Source organism: Syngnathus acus, chromosome 2, assembly GCF_901709675.1.
Source record: "Syngnathus acus chromosome 2, fSynAcu1.2, whole genome shotgun sequence".
Classification (NCBI taxonomy): Eukaryota; Metazoa; Chordata; class Actinopteri; order Syngnathiformes; family Syngnathidae; genus Syngnathus; species Syngnathus acus.
This window is the reverse complement of record NC_051088.1, coordinates 12710437-12730964: the sequence shown is the minus strand read 5'-3', so window position 1 is coordinate 12730964 and position 20528 is coordinate 12710437. Positions and strand designations below refer to the sequence as shown.

General features: G+C 42.9%; 1 protein-coding gene across 9 annotated transcripts in view; it reads right to left on the bottom strand.

Annotated features, from left to right (window-relative positions):
* LOC119119799 (myelin transcription factor 1-like) overlaps window positions 1-20528 on the bottom strand; it is a 95884-nt gene that overhangs the window by 14541 nt on the left and 60815 nt on the right. For 5 of the 9 annotated variants that reach the window (XM_037246416.1, XM_037246421.1, XM_037246420.1 and 2 more), the window contains exons 4-9: window positions 10058-10164; window positions 6351-6405; window positions 5169-5199; window positions 4245-4307; window positions 3133-3494; window positions 1790-2836 (exon numbers count right to left, since the gene is read on the bottom strand). In XM_037246416.1, the coding sequence (XP_037102311.1) occupies window positions 1790-2836; window positions 3133-3494; window positions 4245-4307; window positions 5169-5199; window positions 6351-6405; window positions 10058-10164 (1665 nt within the window). The other 4 variants (XM_037246418.1, XM_037246424.1, XM_037246423.1 and 1 more) reach the window with 4 other exon arrangements.

Sequence of the window (20528 nt, the reverse complement as noted above, 5' to 3'; positions counted from 1 at the left end):
AATGAGGACAAAAGCAAGTGGTGAATGCCATCAGACAGTCTGCTTGGCTGAGCATGAAATCCAGACATACACTACTGTATTTTCTGTTTTGACTGTGCAAAGGCCCCATCTGCATCTTTTCTTCAGCTTATCTTGTGGACACTTTATTGCCTTTAATGAAGTAAGCGTGTTTAGATTTTTGGCCGGTTCACGCTACGCTTTTTCGGCACAACTAATCAAGTGTCTGTTGAGAGCGCAGGAGTCTCTCCACAACATGCCACACCCAATTAACAACTAATAATTTACTTTCCTTGCGAGTGGAAGTAAGCGTCACAGAAGAAATTGGTGTGATGCTCTACTGGCCTTCAAATTGAATGTTAATGAGACAAGCATCCCCTAATTAAGGTTGAGCAGTACAAGAACGTCACCACAGGAGGGAGGGGGTGGCCAAGGAGAGGGCAACACTAGCAGGCATGTAATAACACTACTGCTGAGCATGACGAGAGGGCAGCGTGCCAAGTGAGATACACGAGGCGCAGGCAAGCTACCTGTGCTTGGGCCGAGCCTTGACTTTCCTAACCCTGCTCATGTCTTCGTCTCTCATTGCAGCAGAGCGAGGTTATCGAGCCGAAGCAGGCTTTGGCATTCATCACACAGCGTTGAGTTCAGCGGGGACGTAACACAATGCTAATGGTGTTCTTGAGGATTTTCTTGAGTTGAATAATGGTTCTGACATAGCCAAGCTTGGTGGTATGGTATCACAAATCTTGTGATCATGTGTACTGTAAAAGTTCAGAATCAAGAATCATAGAAGAAGTCACCCAAAATCTCAGAAGGTACTTTGACGTGCAAGAACAAGTCCTAGCATATCGCATGTGGATTGTCACATAATGTTTTACAGGCACTCATGTCTCAGTCTGACGTATGTACTGTACATGGATAGTGCATGAGTGTGACGCCTGGGAGCGTTATGTCTGGGAATATATGGCTGACTAATGAGGATTAAATTTAACTGTGAGGCGGTCAGTCAATAAAGCTCAGCTAGGCACTGGTTAGCATAGTGATCGCTAGGATGAGGCTAATGCAACGCAATGAGATTTATTTGGGACGGGACCTTTCCATTGGATGACGTACTGCTGTGTCGAAACACTAGTTTCTACACAAAATATGAGGCTTGGCTCAATGTATGGTGTAGATAAAGCCCAGCACATTTACCATATACCGTTATGATCAAATTGTAAAAATGACAAGGTGCTACAGTAACTTCAACTTTACAACTACCATACAGAAAACATTTAAAAGTGTGGGGGGCGGTCTCCAATTATCCACAACACAACACAGATGATCACCAACTGATTCCCGAGCGCGGCACCGCTGCTGCTCACTGCTCCCCTCTCCCCCAGGGGATGGATTAAAATCACACGGGGATGGGTTAAATGCAGAGGACAAATTTCACCACACCCAGGTGTGCGTGTGACGATCATTGGGACTTTAATCTTTAATGTGCTTCCGCCATGTGTGGACGCCAATGCATGACTCGTGTGTCACTTTTTAAGCAAATGAAAGGATCTGCTTGGCGGTTGTGACTCCCACGCCCACCGCGGCGCAGCCTTCCCTCTCAGCTCTTTGCCCCGGTAACTGTGTATTACTTTGTATTACTCGATACACAACAATAAAAACAACAACTGTAGGCTGTCTGTTCACAATGCATTCATGCAAATATTAAAAAAAGATCAGTCAGATTCGATCGCAATCACATACAGTACAACCTACTGATGAGTCCCTGCTTGTTTTGTGCACTCTGTCCTACCTTTGAAGTAGCTCTTTCGGATGACCTCAAGGTGCTTGGGCCGATCTTCCATGGTGAAGTATCTGTGGTGCTGTATATCGGCCACACCCAGCAGCTCCCTGGGCCCAGCCGGCTTCACCTGCTCTGCTTTGAGGGCGATGGCCTGCTCGATGAGGCCCAGGTTCCCTCGGGTCATGTCAAACATCTCAGACTCATCTGTGACGGTGGAGCGCTGGGAGAGGCTGTCGTCGTCGTCGTGTTCATCGTCACCGTCCACGTCATCAAAGTCTTTCTCATCCGACTTGTCAGAATGCACCTCGATAATGTCGGGCGAGACAGAGGGCGAGACTTTGTGGATTTGAAAGTTTTCACCTCTGGGATTTGGTGAGTAGTTCTCAAGCGGACTGGCCATGTGGGAGATGTAGCTTAGAGGAAGGCAGGCCTTGTAGTTATCAAGTATTTTGTGGGAGTCATAGTTGTCGAGCGGACTGGTCCTCGTCCCACTGTAGTTTTCATGTGTGTTGTAGTCCTCCAGAGGACTAACCCTGTGGTCTTCAGTCTTGATATGTGGTCCCTGAGCTGCTGTGGTGCTGGTGATGGTGCGGACAGCAGTTGGCACATTAGGGTTCACCTCCTCATCTTTCTCCTCCTCTTCTGGTGTGTTCTTCTTCTGTTGTGCTGTCTCTGCTGTCTCTTCCTCTGCATCTACTGCCGATTGACGGTGGACCTCCTTGGCGAGAGTTCCACCCTGGCCTCGGTCATCCACCGATTCGTCCTCTGCCCCTTCCGTCTCCTCTTGCATGCCTTGACCTCTGTCTACTACGTCTTCCTCTGCCTCAGCCGTTTCCCCATTCCGCTCCTCGTTGACTTTTTCAACCGCTACTGTGATATTCCCCTCAGTCTCCATAGCAACAGGCTGCTGGGCGGCCACAGTTGGAGCATCGCTGTCATTACCCGTAGCAGGGACTCGCCCGAGGTGCAGGAGAGAGTTGGCCACTTCTTCAGCAATGTGAGAAGGAGATTGACACTCGGGTGACATAGGAGGCTCAATGATGACACACTCTTCTTCTGTGAAAACAAACGTACATGTGAAATATAGTTTCATTTAATACGATAAGAATAAATACTGTCAATGTGCTACTACTGGTGAATGGAAGCTTTTACAGAGGACCAAATGGGGGGGATACTTCTGAAAAGGGCATAGTGATGCTTTAAAAAGGAATGTCCGACGTGACAAATATTAACCATTTCAGTTCTTTTTTTTTTTAATCATCATTAGGATCGCATGGGAGCTCAGACTGGAGGCGGGGTAACCCTGGTTGAGCATGATTTTGACAAAAGTGTAAATGTAAGCGTAAACTAACCTAAGTCCATTTGGTTTGCCGCTTCTTCCCGCTCCTCTTCCTCCTGTTGTCGACTCGGTGTGTCCATACCCTGTCCGTTGGTCTGTCCGTGCGTTAGGTCTTCCCCAATCTTCTTTTCTTCTGCGGCGTCATCCGTGTCACCCTCATCCTCCTTGTTCTCGCTTCTGTTATCGCCATCCCTCTCGCTGTCTCCTTCAGCTTCACTGCTGGCATCACTTTCTGCGCTGAAGCCCTCGTCCAGGGCCAGTTTCAGGGGGTGGGACTTCCTCTTGGATGCCGGCCGCTCCGCTTCCTGTTCCTGCTCCTGCTCTGCCTCGGTCTCCTCAACCCGCCGCTTTCTGGCTATGGGGCATCCCAGGATGCTGACAGGACAAACAAAAGCAAAGCGAGAAGACAATTGTGTATGATTGAAGATGTGCTGGAGAATGGACACGTAGGAAGCCTGAGGAGGGCGCCATGCTCACTGGCTATCAGATATATATGGCGACCAATCTCAGCCAATTGACTGAAACGTTTAATGAACAACTTATGGAGAGAGCAGCGGGGGAGGCAACGGAGGGTGAAATCCAATAACCCCCCCCCCCCCTTATTCTCACCTGGGAGACGACGGGTGAGATTGAAGGAGGATCTATAAACAAAGTGCATTTGAAATTGCCCGCTGAATGACTACACATGTAAACAGATAGCTAATGTCGGCGACACAATAAAGAGGAGTCACAAGCCAGTGAGCTGCCGGCTCTCTGCGGCTCTCTTGAGACTGAGCGTCACACATGAAGAGGATCGCAGCTGGATGGAACCTGAAGAAATCACTTTCACACCTGCTGGAGACTTTGTGCTCTTTTTCACTCTAATTTATTCCATATAAGCTCCTTCAGAAGCTAGGTGTCGTACTCAAATAACACCGGTCAACAAATCTTTACCTTTTTTTTTTCTGAATGAATTTTGTGTCCTGATTCTAGAGATGCTCTTGTTTTTATCTCGCACATCTGGTTTGGTGATGTCATCTTAAAAAAAAAAATCTCCCGAGAAAGCAAAATGGGATGGATCAGCGATGATACAGGACGGACAAACAGACAAAGAAGGACAGACAGAGTTTCTGTTATCTGCCCTACCTTCTGTGTCGTGAGTATCTCCCACTGATATGGCCCGAGCCATTGCATCCAGGGGTGGGGCAGCTGGATGGGATGGATGGAGGGCAAACATGTTTAAAACATGGTGCATTGTAGTCATCAAGCAAAAAAAGAATGAAAGGAAACTCCCCTTTTTTAAAAAACAAAACAAAGGCATGCAAAGCAAGCACACATGCACAAAGACACAATTGTTCGCTGATATGTATCCACATGATGCATGAATGCAGGTGGCATCAAGCAGGGAGAACATAATATTGTGTGTCGTACATCAAGCCTGGCCTATATCCTGTTACCAGGAGCGATAATGATCATCCAAGACCTGCTGTAATTTCCCTTGCTCTGCGCTCCCCATCATCACTATCATCACGCAACCACCCTCCTATCTCTACCCCCCCACCTCTGATTCAGGTTGCTATGACCCCTCAGGATGGCTCATTTCAATTCTCATTAACGTATCACACCTATTCCCCTTTATTACTCCAGTTATCCTTATTATTAATTTCACATGTTTAAAAAAAAAAAAACAGCCTTTGCATTTATAATGAGGCCCGAGTGCTTTCTTTCTTGTTGGCATTCCGAGCACAGAGCAACATTTGGGGTGAACAAGATATGTCGATGGAAAGAAGAGGTGGAAGGACATGGAGCTGTATGAGTGGTGGGCCACTAGAGGAGCAGTGTCCCAGCTCCTTTTTGTTGAGACATTGGATTTAATATTTGTTCATAGTAGGAAATAGCAAAAGTGTTGAAAACCAATAGCCAGTTTGAGGCACTGAGCAAATGTTGACAAGTACGAAGTCAAAAAAATAAAACTGTACTAATATGGAGGTTCACTTCAACAAAGAAGCAGTTAGTCTCTATACACATAAAACAACTTTGGGAAAAATGAATATGAAGATGTTTTCTTACCTCAGCTCTTGTCCTGCATGCTCAATAGGAACTGAAAGAATTGGGAGGGGGGGGGGGGGGCGACAATCATGAGCTAGTGTTCCAAAATTAGTGCAGCTAAAAGAAATTCAGATCAATAAATAACAAATGCACATGAATCCCATGAGGCTTCCACATGAGGCTTCCGCACTTCTGAGGGAAGCACCTACACACTCTTCACTTCGCGCACATACTGTGTCTGACATAGGCGAGCATAAAAAAAAACATTTAGTACAAACAAACAGGGGAAAAAAACATGTGTGACAATCCGATGCAGACATCAGCAATAGTCTTGCAATTTTGGTGGAAGTTAAATTCAGAGCAGAATAACAATAACAATTTTAAAAAACTCTTTTCAACTGTCACCTTTAAGTAATTGTCCTGAAAAGACAAATCAAAAAGTGCTGCCCATCAGCACACATGACTGTCGCCATCGATTGGGAGTTGGGCAACAGAATGAGTTTGGTGAAATATTCTATTTTCATTTGGTGCAAATAAGAAAACAATACAACCCCGGAGATTTGAGCCAGGGCTCCAATATCTCATGCATTAATCACATGTCAAAAATACCCCACCTACTGTATGTATCAATTTACACAGAGACACGCTAAGTGTGACATGTGTGTCTGCGTGTATGTGCCTGTGTGTGTGTATGAAGCCTCTGAGTTTCTCCTTCTTTCATCATTCAGTAGCGATGAATCTCAACTGCAGCTCAGCCACGGTGCTTGTAAACATCTAAAAGCAGTAAACCTTTCTCGTTACTCTCGGCAAAAATCCAATTAAGTGCATTCGCTACGGAACTATAGTTATTATTATTTTATTATTTATTTGGTCTGTACGAACTAAAAACAAATCTGTGCTCTGCTGATACAGTATGTGTGGTGGATGTGATGGTCCCGGGCATCTGCAAGTGGAGGTTTGCTAGCAGCACCTCTCCTGCGCTGAATTAAGTCGGCAGTGTTCACTCCCACAAGGGCGCAAACGCCCCTTTCTACCATCTACGAACATACCAAAAGAAAGAAAACTCCAACCATATGATTGTGCTAGACTTGTGCTAGCAAGGAAAATAGGGTTCTTTGTGTTTTTTCCTTCATGCTAATTTTTACACTTACCCATATCTGTAAATTTTACACTGTTAGAAACAACAAGAGAAATGATGCTCACCTCTGATTCCCTTGGACCGAGTGCGAGTTCGCTTGTCATCACTTTCTACACTCATCTGAGAGAGAGGGAGGGAGCGAGAGGACAAGAATAAATTATTTCTCAATAAATATTGCAGAAATAATGACAGAAGTAATAATTTTGGTAAATCGTAGTGGGGAACTGGGGGGGGGGCTTATGGGGGAGCCGCGGATGTATGAGTAGAGAGACAAGTGTGGGTTTTTGGAGTGGGTGCACTAGCTAATTTAAAAAATCCCTCCCTTTCCACACCCTCCATTATGACCACCTGTAATTTCCAATGGTGAACAAGATTGTGCATGAATTACATAGGAGACAAAATGCCCTGGCTGGCTGCACATTAGTGAGAGGACGCAATCGTAACTTTGAATGTCATAATAATGAGGCAAAAATCACACAACCTTGAAAAAGCTGCACTTCTATGACGCAAAATTGTGTGTGTGTGCGTGTGTGCAAGTGTGTAGGAAACACTGAGCATTGCTTAGTCCTAACTCGGCTTTTAAGCCACAAAAGAGCAGGTGTTAACCCGGCTCCATCACACACACACACACACACGCACACACACACACACACGCACACACACACACATTGACAAAGGTCCACACCTCCTTAGTACTGCACTCTAAAGCTATCAGATGCTTTTTAGTCACAATGGAGCTTTTAGCTTTGATTACTTGAATTTATTTTAGCACAGGTTTCCCCCTTCCCTTTTCTCTCCTTCTTGCTATCTCCTCTAAAGCTCCCCGCGCAGCACACCCTAAGCCCCTCCTTGCCCGGCCACTTAACTGCTTTGTGTTCGCTCGATCATCAAGCTGGCATCACCGCAGTAGGATTCGAACACAAGGCCCTGTTTCTCCTAGTGGTTTTGCCCCTTTTCCCCCTCTCTGTTTTTTGGCAAAGACCCTTTCCTGCTCATAGACTACTTATGAAAAGAAGGCGAGAAAGAGGGATGAGAAGAAGATGAAGCATGCTGTTGTTGTCCATAAGGGCCCCCGTCCCCCTGCTCCATTCATGAGCCTTTAGTGTCAGGCCGGAGGTACAGGTGCAGACAGAAAAAAAAAGTCCCTCCCTTCCTGTGTGCGGCCCGCCACCGATCAGGTGCTGTCAGTGCTGAAGTTGTGCAACAAGCCGCAGCTTTGTACCCTGCCTGGAGAAAGTAGTCGCTTCTTTTAGTAGCCCACTTGCAACGAGGGAGCTGAGTGGATGATAAGAGTGCATCATGGAGTGTCTCCATGATTGTGCGATTGTGCATGTGCTGCCTGGCCCAAATGGGCGAGGTCGGTGTATGCACCCAATCAATTTGCCGGCCTTGGTAATGGAGTTTAAAAGCGGATGAATTGAACAGTATATGGACCAGAGCAAAGTAGGTGGACGGGTATAGATGTAAACAATGCTATTGATTTAATTAAATGAGTGTATCAGAAGGTCTTTGTCTGAACATGCTTGTTTTTCAATAGCACACGTGTAAGTAAATTGAGAAAAATTGTCATCTATTTTTCCAATCCCCCCCCCAACCACTTTTCTCCTGCTCATACTGATCAGTCATCAGGAAAGGGCGCAAACCGCTTTCATGTTTGCGTAACCATAGCTACGCACATTTAAATTGGTAAGCGCATCCGAGTTCTTCTCTTCTTCCTGTCCCTTTTCTCAATTCCAACTCATTAAATTTGTATGTGCACAAAGTCACAGTGAGTGGATCTAAATGCAACAAGGCGGCCCTTCACCTGATTTTCATAATCTCTTTGAAAGGGGCCGCTTCTAATGTATGTTCAAACTTGTCCTTTCTTTTTACCTTGTTGTCTCTAAAGCGCGACCCCTCAGACTTTGTGCGCGGAATTATCCAAATCTCATGCATAAAAAGAGAGTAGGAGGGGAATAAGGAGAGAAGATTGAGTCCGAGCGTAAAATATGTGACACCCGCAGCATGAACTGTACTGACTTCAACAACTGTGAAATGTAATGTGGAATGGTGGCGGAGGATGAAGAATAAAAGTACAAGGTGGAATTCACAGCTTATCCCTCCAGGCTGTGTTGTACATTCTCAATTACTTTTTTTTTTATTTTTTTTATGTGTGATGCTTTTGGTGTAGGGGAGGCTTTGCTCGACACTGTGACAGCTCTATGTAAATGTTTCGCTGAGGGCAATGACTTCAGAGAGAAGGTCACCCTTCGTCTCTTGGCTCAAATTAATGACGCTTTCATTCATTTTTAGGTTTACAAGAGAGGGGGGGGGGGGTGCAAGGAGTTATGACAACTGATGACTGGAGACTGACATCACCAAGAATGACTTGCGGGCACCAGCTGCCAGTTAGAGAGGTGCTTCACACTTCTCGCGGCCGGGCTGACCATGTCGGGTGGCCTCCATGTTGAATTGGTACATGGTAAGCCCCTTTATGGTTTTTCACTGTCGTAATTCACACGGGACAGAGCAGGAGAGAGGCAGGAGGAGGGTTGAGCACGTCTTGCTCTCGTCATAGATTTCCACTAAGTCCAAACTAGTCGCCCTTAATTACCCAAGGAGCCATATTACTAACCTAAGTGGGGTCCCCTAATGAGCCACATATGCATAATTATGAGGCACTAAGTGATTTCTCACATCCTAATCATGGAAAGTGAAATCAAATGCAGGAATGAATATGGTTTATATTTCTGTAATTACAAAGAGGGGCAGGGAATGTGTCATACCGAAAACTAATACAACACGTTTGTATTCATCCGTTTATGTGAGACATTAAGTTGGTAGAAGCAAAAAAAAAAAATCTTTTCAGTTTGGAGCTTGGTGATTTTTTTTGTTTTGATAAATCTGATGGCGTCTAAGATTTAACCACACCTTCTTCACTTTAGTTCTAATAAGACGGTTCTGTGACAGGCACCATGCAGAAGGGATGATAAGAGTAGCAAGTTACAACTCTCTCCCTTTCTCCCCCCAAGCAGCAGAAATCAAACCAAATCAATAAACGTCATCTTCTTAGGTGAACCTAAGCCATTGGGGGGGTGAAACTACTTTTACTGGGCCCATGGGGGAAAAGGCCTAGTCCCCCTTCGCCTCCTCCTCCCTGTCCTTACTACCCCCCACTCATCTCTCTTTCATTCTCCCCCCTCAGCCCCTCCATCTCTTTGTTGTGTGTCGCCCTGCCCTTCGTTGTGATGCACTGGGTGAGAAAATAAAAAGAGAGCAGCTGTTTTCTGCATGATGAAATAACCTCAAAACCATCACAAGTTGGGAGCACAGTAAAGTTAGGTCGGGAGCTATGGAGGGAATTTTCGTTTCTGCTGATATCAAGTATGAAGAGCTCAAGGCCATCCTTTTGAGTCCTTTTTTTCCATTGTGTTTCAGTATAATAATGAAAAAAAACGCTGTAGCTAGAAGTTAACTCAGCAGAGGCAAAGCGCTGAGCTTAACTAAACTGAGCTAAGCTGAATCGCGAGAGCTGAGGATATTTGATGTGCTGTTTGATTATGTTTTCCACCTGCCATCATCTGAACCCCCCCACCCCCTCCCACACACACACACACACACACACACACACAACCTCTCCTTTCTTGATATCCCTGCTGAGTTAGGAAATGCCCAGGAAGCAGAATGAAGTGGTTGGTGGAGTGTGCGGGCAACTCTGAGTGGTGGTGGGTGTGGTGTGTGTCAAGGGGGGAGTTGTGGGTGGGTGGGGATGCTGCAGGGCCTTGTCACTCACCATGATTGGTCGACGGCTCTGCAGTCTCAGGGAGGCCTGACAGCGGCTGCTGGTCCTCTCGCCTCGCGTCCACCGCTGGTTCACCAGCTGGCCACGAAACTCATTTTCTAGAGTGAGGACGAGAGGAAAGAAGGAGGTTGAGATGGAAAAACAAGATATTTGACATGATCCATACCAGTGGGCTGGTTTGAGGAGGGGTGGCGTTGTACAGGCTCAAGGGGGTGGGGTGATGCTACTCAAGCTTGCTTTATGTCCGAGGAACAACAACACACACACACACACACACAGTTAAGTGCCCCAGCTGGGGTCTCTGTCCGTCTACTAATAGAATTTGTGCATTTTGATGCAGCTTTTCAGTGCACATGTATAAGAGAACGGGGGAGGGGTGTGCAAGAGATGAATGGTCAGTAAATAATGAATCATCCATAAATCTTTTTTTCCTCCCCTTTTTTCATTAGGTAATAGCTCTTCACTTCATTGCCCCGATCAACCAAGAGAAACTTCAAGTCCTTTCGAAATTCACCACTAGATTCTTCTTATTGTAACACATGTCTTGTTGATTAATTTGCAACGGTGAGGTAAGGTAAAACCAGATTTGATAAATAAAGAAGCACTCTCAACTAGTATGCTACAAATCACTTTGGGCATGAGCAGTTAATCCACCAATGTATGTTAAATGGGACAACACACAACTGATGGGTCAGTCATATACATTAAAAAAAAAAAAAACCTTTCTTTTTAATGGCCTGCCAGCGGACTACAGATGAAAACTAACTTTGTAGCTATAATCCGTCATATTTACCGTTGTTTTTATATTGACGTTCATTCATGTCCATTGTCCCTATTCAAACAAATAAATAAATATTCTTAGGGTGCTAAAAAGGTGATTTAAGTTAGAACACCCTTTAAAAATAAACAAATTATATTTATGGCAACAACAAAGCCAGTAGGTTATTTCTTTGCTGTGAAATGCAGAAAAGCAAAACTTCAAATACTTAACGGAATTGCTTAACTTAAAAAGTTGTTACTACATCTGACTTATTTTTTGACCGTGTTACTGTCACTTATCGCCCTGTACATGAAGCCGTAGTCCACAGAAAGTGCAAACCAAAATCAAACATGAGAAGAACTGAGAGGTCCTGACCCCGCCCCTCCCTCCTGTGCTCTCATCCCGACTTTGTCTATTACATGCAAAACTCACCAACACCCAGCCAGCACTCCACAAAATGCTTGTTTATCAAATTTTGCCCCCCCCCCCCCCCCCTTGACACAAAAGTGATGACAACAGCAATAGTGCTGGTTGGCATCTCTGTCTCAGCTGTCTGCACACGAACATCCATGAAAACGCTTCAGTCTCCCTTAGGATCACCCCCCCCCCCCCTGCACTTCTTTTAAAGTAAAGTGAAATGAGCATCTGTCCCGTATTGTTAAATGGCAGGCCGAGGAGCTGAGAGTGCTTCCCAAAAGCATCGCGTATAACAGCATTTTAGGGCACTTTATTTTTTGCCTCAGGTGGAAGTTGCGCTTCTCCGAGTTGAGTGCTGAGCAAATGTTCCTTCTACTGCTAAGCTCTTGATCTCGCTCGATCAAATTCCACATTTAATCCTAAAAAGGCAGATAAATAGGCTTTTCTATACTTTCATCTGAGGTGTATATAGTACATATAGATATATATTTAACACACACCTTCTTTGATGCTATCCTGCTTCTTTGCACCTTAAAGACTCACAGCTCGTTATTTCACAGTAAAAGTTGGAGGTGCATGAGACAATTAGTCGTTCGCTGGGGTTGTCTTGTTTAATCAGAAGGATGTGGGAGGACGTGAGGGACGCTTCGATGCACAGTGAATGAATGGATTGAAACAAATCTAATCCTATACAGAAAAGATGCTTTATCTTAAAGCTTGTCATTCTTTTCATTCCCCTTTTACAAATATATCCACTCATGAGAATTAATCTGGTGCAACTACATAATCTAATGAAATCCAACTCAAAAGATGCGTCAAATATTTTTAATCATGATAATAATGCTCAGTATTGATTTGAGTATTCTAGTTTGTTTGTATTCGGTCATGGGGAGGCTAAATAATAGAAACAGGTGCAACCACGATAATGAAAAATAATTGAAAATCAAAGTCAATCAAAACCGGGCATTATTATTGTTGAAAATGTAGAGTTTTGTTTTAATTTATTTCCTCAACACAAAGTTTATGCTCGGGTAGTACTTAGTGTATTGGGACAATGGAGCAAAGAGCCCTAAATCTAGTTAGATTAAATACCCGAATGGTCTGACTGTAACAGTATTAAGTGTACATACTGGGCCAAGCCAGCTGTACACTCCTGCTCCCGTAAAGAAGGATTTAGTCACAATACAATGTGATTAGAAGGTCGACCAAGCAGAGGGGGAATCACAAATCAAAAGTTGTGGTTGAGGAAAGGTTAAAAAAAAAAAAAAAAAATAGCACAGGGAAAAAGAGAGCCACATGTGAATACTTTTGTGTTTTTTAAGGTCCTCACTGCGAGTTGGAGGTTAAATTTTGTCGACAGAGAGCAGTTAAAAGGCTGGTATCCGGAAAGATGCCTGCAGGTCCCGGCAGTTATGGGACAGAAAGCGATGGAGGAGAGCAAAGAAGCAGCTTTTGGGGAAGCTTCCCCCGAGGGCCACCACGACCTCAGCATCTCAGGAACACCCAATGTCTTGCTCCTGCTTATCAAATAAAACAGCGGCAGTGCTCAGCACAGATTTCTGTCACAAGATTGTATGTTTTGCATTTTTTCCAATCAAATTTCCTTTTGCTTCCCCCCCCCCCTTTCCAACACAGGGCATGAAATTCATTATTTCCCAGCCTGTCATTGGAAATGCTTGCTCTCCATTGAAAGCCTGCAGGACCCTGACCTTTGCTTGTATAGCTGAGATTTCTGATAGGCTTTGAATGACGAGGGTGCAATTTGGCCCCAGCTGCTCCTCCAACATGTTTATTACACTCTCTCCTCCGGCACCTGCTGTCCCCGCCACGGGCTATTCAGTTGCTAATAAATGGAAAGGTTTGCCATTAAGGTAACTAAAAGCACAGAGGTGAGCTTGGCCTGAGTTGCATACGAGCGCTATAGTCTCCAGTGACAACATAAGGCACCAATAACCTAATTCTGTAATCCTTAAAAACTAGGCTACATTTGATAGCAAAAAGAAAGCAGAGGAAAACAACAGGAAAATAGTCAAGTCAATTCTAGGGGACCCTGCATGCCTTTTTGACCCTTTTCAACTGAAATGTCTACAAAAAAAAAACTGATTGCACATTAAAACACTTGCAAAAACTGCACTACAAGCCTTGAATGAACGAATAAAGTTTTCAAATGTGGATACTTGGATGACTTAAGTAAAGTGAGTTCCCTTCACATGCTACCCTGCTATAACCTTGACGAATGCTAAGCTATTCACACTAAATAACAGCAAAATAAATAAAGAATTTAGTCGTAATACAGTCGTGTGTATCGCCAACTACAAAGATACATAGGCTGGAGAATAGTGCGCTTCTTCATCATCATCATCGTCATCATAATCATCCCTCATCTCTTTCCTCCATCTTAGGACGCAGGTGCATTGACAGACCGAGTTCCGCACACACGCATAAACACACACATTACGCGGCCGTGTAAGCAAAGCAAACCAACGAGAAGGAGGAGAAAATTGTGAGAAAGGGGAAAAAAAAAAAGATACAAACGCAAGTCCACATTCCGCACCGCGGGCTCAGAATCCGACAACACTCGTTAAAGAAAATAAAAATCACGACAGAATATGCAGCGCGTCTCCCCAACAGAGGTGGTTATTTTCTAATCTGGACTTTTTCGAGGGACAAATGTGCGCACCATTAAAGACTGCTGACATTTGAAAAGAGCATCGCTGGGTTTTTTTTTTTTTTTTTTGTGCTGCAGAGGATCAAATGGCCAACCCCTCCCTCTTTAACACGCTCCATCGTTCCGTCCATCCATCCATCTCTCGCACCGTAATAACCGCAAGCATTTAATACCAAACTCCGCACATCAGATCGCACACTTTGCAGTTTAAACGACACAAATACGGCTAATATACAAATATGGGTAGCATATTATATTCGGGTTTTTTTGCGGCGATGTGGCGGATAGTAATCGGATGCACTATTCGTGGAAAATGTAAAAGGTGAAGCTAGAGGACAGAGAGGAGCAAACACCTCAAGTGCAGGACACCGTTCGTTAGAAGAGCATTAGTGGAGGACAAGTACTATCGTGAAAACACGCACACACACGCACTTAAACAGTGACACACAGACACACAAACCACGCTGCCGAAGTATCCACTACAAGTAGAAAGATGCGCCATAGTTGCGATGTGTCCCGCATAGTGTTATTAAAACGCGCCTATAGTTCCCGTTGCACAATTCAAATTTGAGAAAGTTTGAATTCTTGAAAAAAAAAATCTGCGAATGGCTGACTAATTAATTCATTAAGTCCGCCAAAGTATACGCGAAATAAAAACAGTAAGGCACTTCGTTACCTGGAATCAATAATATCGCGTCGCTTCCTCCTCTGTGTTTTAACAGCTGTAGAAGTTGGCTTGAAGCGACAACAATAAAATCCGAGTGATAGTTTTAAAAAAAGATTTTTTTTTTGTATCCCGGTCCAAAGGTCCAGATGTGGTAAGTAATGAGGAGAGGAAGCGAGCGGCCTCGGTCACACGCAGCACCGGCGCACGGCTCCGGATCGAGGCGAGGGATGTTACTTGTTTGTAAGCAAAAACATGGCTTCATTTGCCTTTGTCAGCGAGAAAAAAAAAAACAACCCAATATTGACTTACCTTTCCCTCATGAGCCATTGTATCCCCTCCTCCCCTCCATCAGCCCCATTCTCCTCCCTCCGCCCTTTGCCATGACATCACGGAAGCTGTAGTAAAACCTCGAGCATCACATGGGCAGGGCTTGAGGACCCCACCACCACCACCATCAACACACACACACACACACACACACACGCATACGCGCGCACACACACACACACCCCTTACGACGCACTCTCTGGTACTTGAACACGCCCCCTCTCGCTGACTTTCTCCCCCCACTCACAGGCATCATCTGAGTCAATAAAGCTGACTATTTCAAACTAGGTAAATTGCATTTGAACCTTTTGCACATATTGAAATGGACAAAAAGCGTCTCGTCATCATAAAGGACATTAGTCAGAGCAAGCATGTCAGAAATAGACAAACCACTTAACTATGGTGCTGTGGCCATGTTTGAAACCCTGAAACCTTGAAAGTGGTACGGTCCAATATTTCATTCAAGCGATATTTGTTTTCCTTCTAGGATTCAGCAGCGATGGAGTTCTTATAAGCGAGCATTGCAAAGACATTCCCAACTCTCCTAATAATAATGTCGCAGGCTCATGGATGAGTTTTTAGGTCATCGTGCAGTGAGATCACTGTCACCGATTTGTTGATAGTTTCACCAGGTAAAATGGCAACTTCAAGCAGCAAAAGAGCCTCTTAATGGTGTTACTTGGAGTCACTCCCAAATGTTGTTGTGGGTTTTTTTTTTCTTTGCTTTGCTGTTTTGAAACCATTAGTGGAAATGACAACCATTCATTACAAGCCATTTGAGAATAGTCCCCACAAATGCCATTCTTTATCTGCCGTCTCCACGCCACGCACGCAGGGAATATTCAAAAAGCTCAACCTTCAGCTTTCAGAAATTCTATTAAATTCTTATCTCCTTGCAGCAGGCTCTTTTTGTGCAATCCCATTGTTATGCATTGGAGCTGAAATCAATCACCGGGCGTGCACGGCACATCAGTATGATTTCAGACTGTGGCTGCCTGCGTAGGAGAGGGGACTCACACAACAGGGGCGACAATCGAATAAACAAGTCGGGTGGGGATGATGGGGGGGGGGTTATGAAATATCCTGGGCCTTGATCCAGCTGAGCAGAACAAGGGAGGAGGCCATGTGCCAAGTTAGGTCTGGCGAGCAAGTGACTAAGTCAGGACTGCACAGACATAAAAGAGATGCCAACTTAGGCCTGTGGAGAGCTCCAAAGAGTTTTTGCATGTGAGGATCAGTACCTTGGACAGCTCCCAGAGCGGCGCAATCACTTACACAAGTTTATTGTGGAGGCGACAAAGGCTTTTGTCTTTCTTCCATTAGGTGTAACAATAGGCTTGATGATCAGATAGAGCATTAATTTCAAAGTATATAGTCATTGTTTCATGTTATTTCATGATAGGCTGACACCTGAGACAGCGGCTTAACTTTTATTACACTCACTTTAGATTAAAAACTATACTTCATCCTGTTCTGTTACAGAAGTACTGTGTAAAGATAAAAGTTTGGTGAACTCAACATTTTAATGAAAAGTTAATAAAATTTTACGTTGGGCACAGAGCAAAATAAGTTTTAAAATAGATTTTGCTGTTGTGAAAATTGACTTCCCCATATTTTACAATAAAGAAAGAAGAGTTTACAGAACTTTTGTTTCTTGTATTGTGTTCCGAGCATAACTCAGCGACAACTTGCTTACTTTGTTGTGCTAACTATCATTGTTGCCATACATGACTATTATTTATATTTTAAAGTGGTTTATTGTTTAAAGTTGAAAAAGTACATATTTTTAATGAAAGTTAGTGGCGTTTAGAAGTTAATTGTATTACTTCAATGTAGTTATGTGGGTTGAAAAACATCCATCAGAAGTATGAGATTCAATTAAACACTGATATTTTCAGAATATTGTTTTGTTTTAAATACAATATAATAAAATAAATACATTTGATAAATTAAAAGTATGCTTACTATTATCAGCAAAATACTGTTTACACTTTTGGAAAACTTGACTAAACTTAAAAATGTAGAAAAGGGTTAAAATACTAAATTCTTAATTGCTGAATGCATTTTTGAACGGTTTAGGAGCAAGTGTCTTACTTTTAGGCAGAAACTAAAAAAAGGACTGCAACTTCACCGTAACCTTGCTTTGTGTTAAATGAAAGTCGAGTCACAACATAAGAGTTGTGAGTGCAGATGGCACAGAGGCCTCCTGCTACTTTTGAATGAAGTTGTATGGTGGCGATATTGTGCATAAATATTACATGGGCAGCAGCTGACTGAGTAGTAAGGTTGGGACCCGGGAGGCCCCTATGGGCCCTCGACAGATGGAACAAGCCGACAGACTAACGCAAGGACCACAACAGAAAAAAAGTTTCTAATCAGCCCGCAGCTTGGCATTGTCCCCATGGTACCAGAGCCACAAGGTCCCCCAAGGGGATCAACTCTCTTTTGTCTGGGCACGTCCTGACAAGCAGACTATTCTGAAGAAAGTTTATTTTGAAAACTGTATGTCTGATATTTTCCTTTGTTGACTCTAAACTTTTTACAGTGGGGTGATGACAAGGAACTGTATATAATTCTCCAGTAACATACGTTCAAAGGTAAAAAAATAAAATAAATCAATAAATCAATCAATAAATAAATAAATAAATAAATAAAGTAGTTATTTATTTATTTATTTATACAAAAAGTAAAATTGTGTGTTCTATCCACTTAAAAGCCGGCAAATCCACACAGCTGCTGTAAAGTTGCCGTTAAATTGGAGGAGTTACTTTGACGCGCGCACAATTAGAGAAGTAATCACTGAGTAAAGTGAATAAAAGTTATTGATACGAACCTAGAAAGGTGCGACACAGTTTCATCTTCGCGGCCATCCCGTCTGTCCGTTGTGTGTGGTGAGCTTCAAGTGCCGCCGCTAACTTTTTCCTAGTGCGGCACAAACTTGCTCAAAGTTTACTTCAACTTGCCAGGCCGGGGGTTGGGAAGACGGTGATTGACAGCTACGGGGAGCCAATAGCGAGGCGCTACTGCCGGGAGCTGGCCCAAGGCCGAATAACGCCCCCCCACCACCACCATCATCATCACCCCCCCCCCCCCACTCCAAGTCTCAGCTTTCAACAACAATAGCCTGCTCTGCAACAAAGAGCATCTGCTGTGGCCGACAACTTCTCACAGTCGCACTAAGCTCCCTCAGCAATCTGATTTAAAAGCATTCATACGGACACCCAGGACTAACATTTGCTTTTACTTTTAAACATCCAATATATGAGAATTTTATACTCTCAAGGACGATTACATGAGAATTTTATACTCTCAAGGACGATTACTTCAGAGAAAAGCTAAGGAAAAATAAAAAAAAAGTAAAAGAACCAAAATAAAATAAAAAGTGGGATGAACTCCAAATTTCAAGGCATCAAACTTGGATGCAAATTTAATTTGGACAAGTCAAAACAGTATATTTTAAGTTTCACTCGTGGTGAAAATTTGTTTCCCCATATATTCAACAAAGAAATCAGTTTACAGTACTAATTGTCCCTTCTATTGTCCTCCAACTTAAAGTCTATGTATACAAAACCTTGCAAATTGTTTTGGAGCAAACAACCTGCATGTTTTGTTACACTGTTGCCATAAATGCCAATAATTTATATTTGAAAGTTCTTCAACTCAAACAAAATACAAGTTGGATATTTGCACCGATGAAAAATAGCACATTCTTGACTCTAATGATCTATGTCTATAAAGTAATGTAGTGTAATCTCACATTATATGTCCATATTTTATTTCATGTCCACATTTTGTCCAGTGTGCTCTACTTTTAAGACCACAAGGATCTACACATATAGCAGATGTACAGCTAATTTGGGTAAGTCAGAGGAACATTTTCACTCTAACTCCAGGCCTTTTCACAATGTATATGTGTGTGTGGTGGGGGGGCAGACAGACAGACAGACAGTTCCACCCTCCCAATAGCAGATGGTCGGCCAGATAATGAGCTCTCCCATTGCTTGCTCCCATTATCCTCATCCCTCCAAGATGGAATGGGGGATATAGCACCAAAAACACACAATCTAACACTTCTCTTCGTTGCATTTCATCTCCATTCATTCACTTCAAAAAAAAAGATTGTTTTCCCCTCTTTGTTGAGAAAAGTTGCATTAGACGAAAGCCAAGCAGGTGCATTTGTAATCTGTTGTTTGTTTGGCAATCAGCATCTTTGCTTCTACATCTGAAAGAAATACGTAACTCGCGACATGAAGATAAACTGAGCATATCATATAAAGTTTTTATATCCATTCAATACAATGCAATAAATGATTAAAATCATTTTAAGTGTATCCATAATTGTAAAAGTAACTTAAGGAACAAATGAGAGGCTCTTTTTTTTAAGTGAAATAACTTTACAAATGTGGAGTCATCACAACATGAATAACAAAATCAAAAAACTAAAAGTAAGAATGAACAGGTCATAAAACCAAACTAAATGTTACTTTAAAATGTTACAAAATACTTTAATTAGTTGCAGGCCTTAGATAAATTGAAAAGTAATAATTATCAAAACTAAATGAGCTAAGATAAACCAAACTCACAATAACACACTTAATGAAATTAAACTAAAAAAAAAAACAGCTACAAAATGAAACTAAACTAATATCTGCTCTGCTTGTCTGTGTTCTGCACTACACACAAATATATGAAGCCATGATCATTCAATTTCCCCTTGAGGGATCATAATTTGTCGAATAAATCCAAAACATTACTCAACTCAACTATACAGTATGGTCAAATATAAAAAAGAAAAACTAGAAATTTAAATGGACCAAACCCACAGAATTGCATTTGCAACATTTTATTGACATTAAAATAGAAAGAAAAAAAATTGCCGTTATTATTTAACTTCTTACTGTTATCTCATTTGGGGAAGGGGGGCTTATTTTAGAGGAAATAAATAAATAAACTGTCCCTATTAATTAAGCAGGACTGCCGTTTTTCACTCATGCCATTGATTTCTTTTTTTATTTGTTTAAATATCTGAGGATAGCAGATTTTACTAATGATCACAGCTCCATCATTAGCCTATTAACTTCACTCTTCACCCCGACCCCTCTTCTCCAGCCACGCACACGTCCGACAAGTTCAGCCGTACGCAAACACACCCAAATGAATACACATTTAGCAGAGGACCCCCCCCCACACACACACACACACACATCACCCACTTTATTCTCTTCTCTGTAGAGCCGGCAGCTGAACTCTGACACAGCCTCCAGCTGTCCTGGAGATGGCGATGACAATAAAGTTAAAGCAAATACACACACGTACACACTCTAGAGAAGGAAACAAGACCTTGTTGAAAAAAAATGACCTGTGCGAGCTAATTAAGGTTAAGTCTTAGTCCATCTTAATTTCATTTGTGTATTTATTTAACGTTTATTTGACCAGTGAAAATTCATTCACACACATTCATCCTCAATGCTGACCTGGCAGTATACAACAGACAAAAAAAATAAGCAAATAGGACTATATAGACATAGTTACATAATACATTACATCACGTAATCATCACAAGTCTTCCAAAGTATTGTGAACGTCGCAAATCAACTTCCGTCATGATTTTCCCCCCAATTTT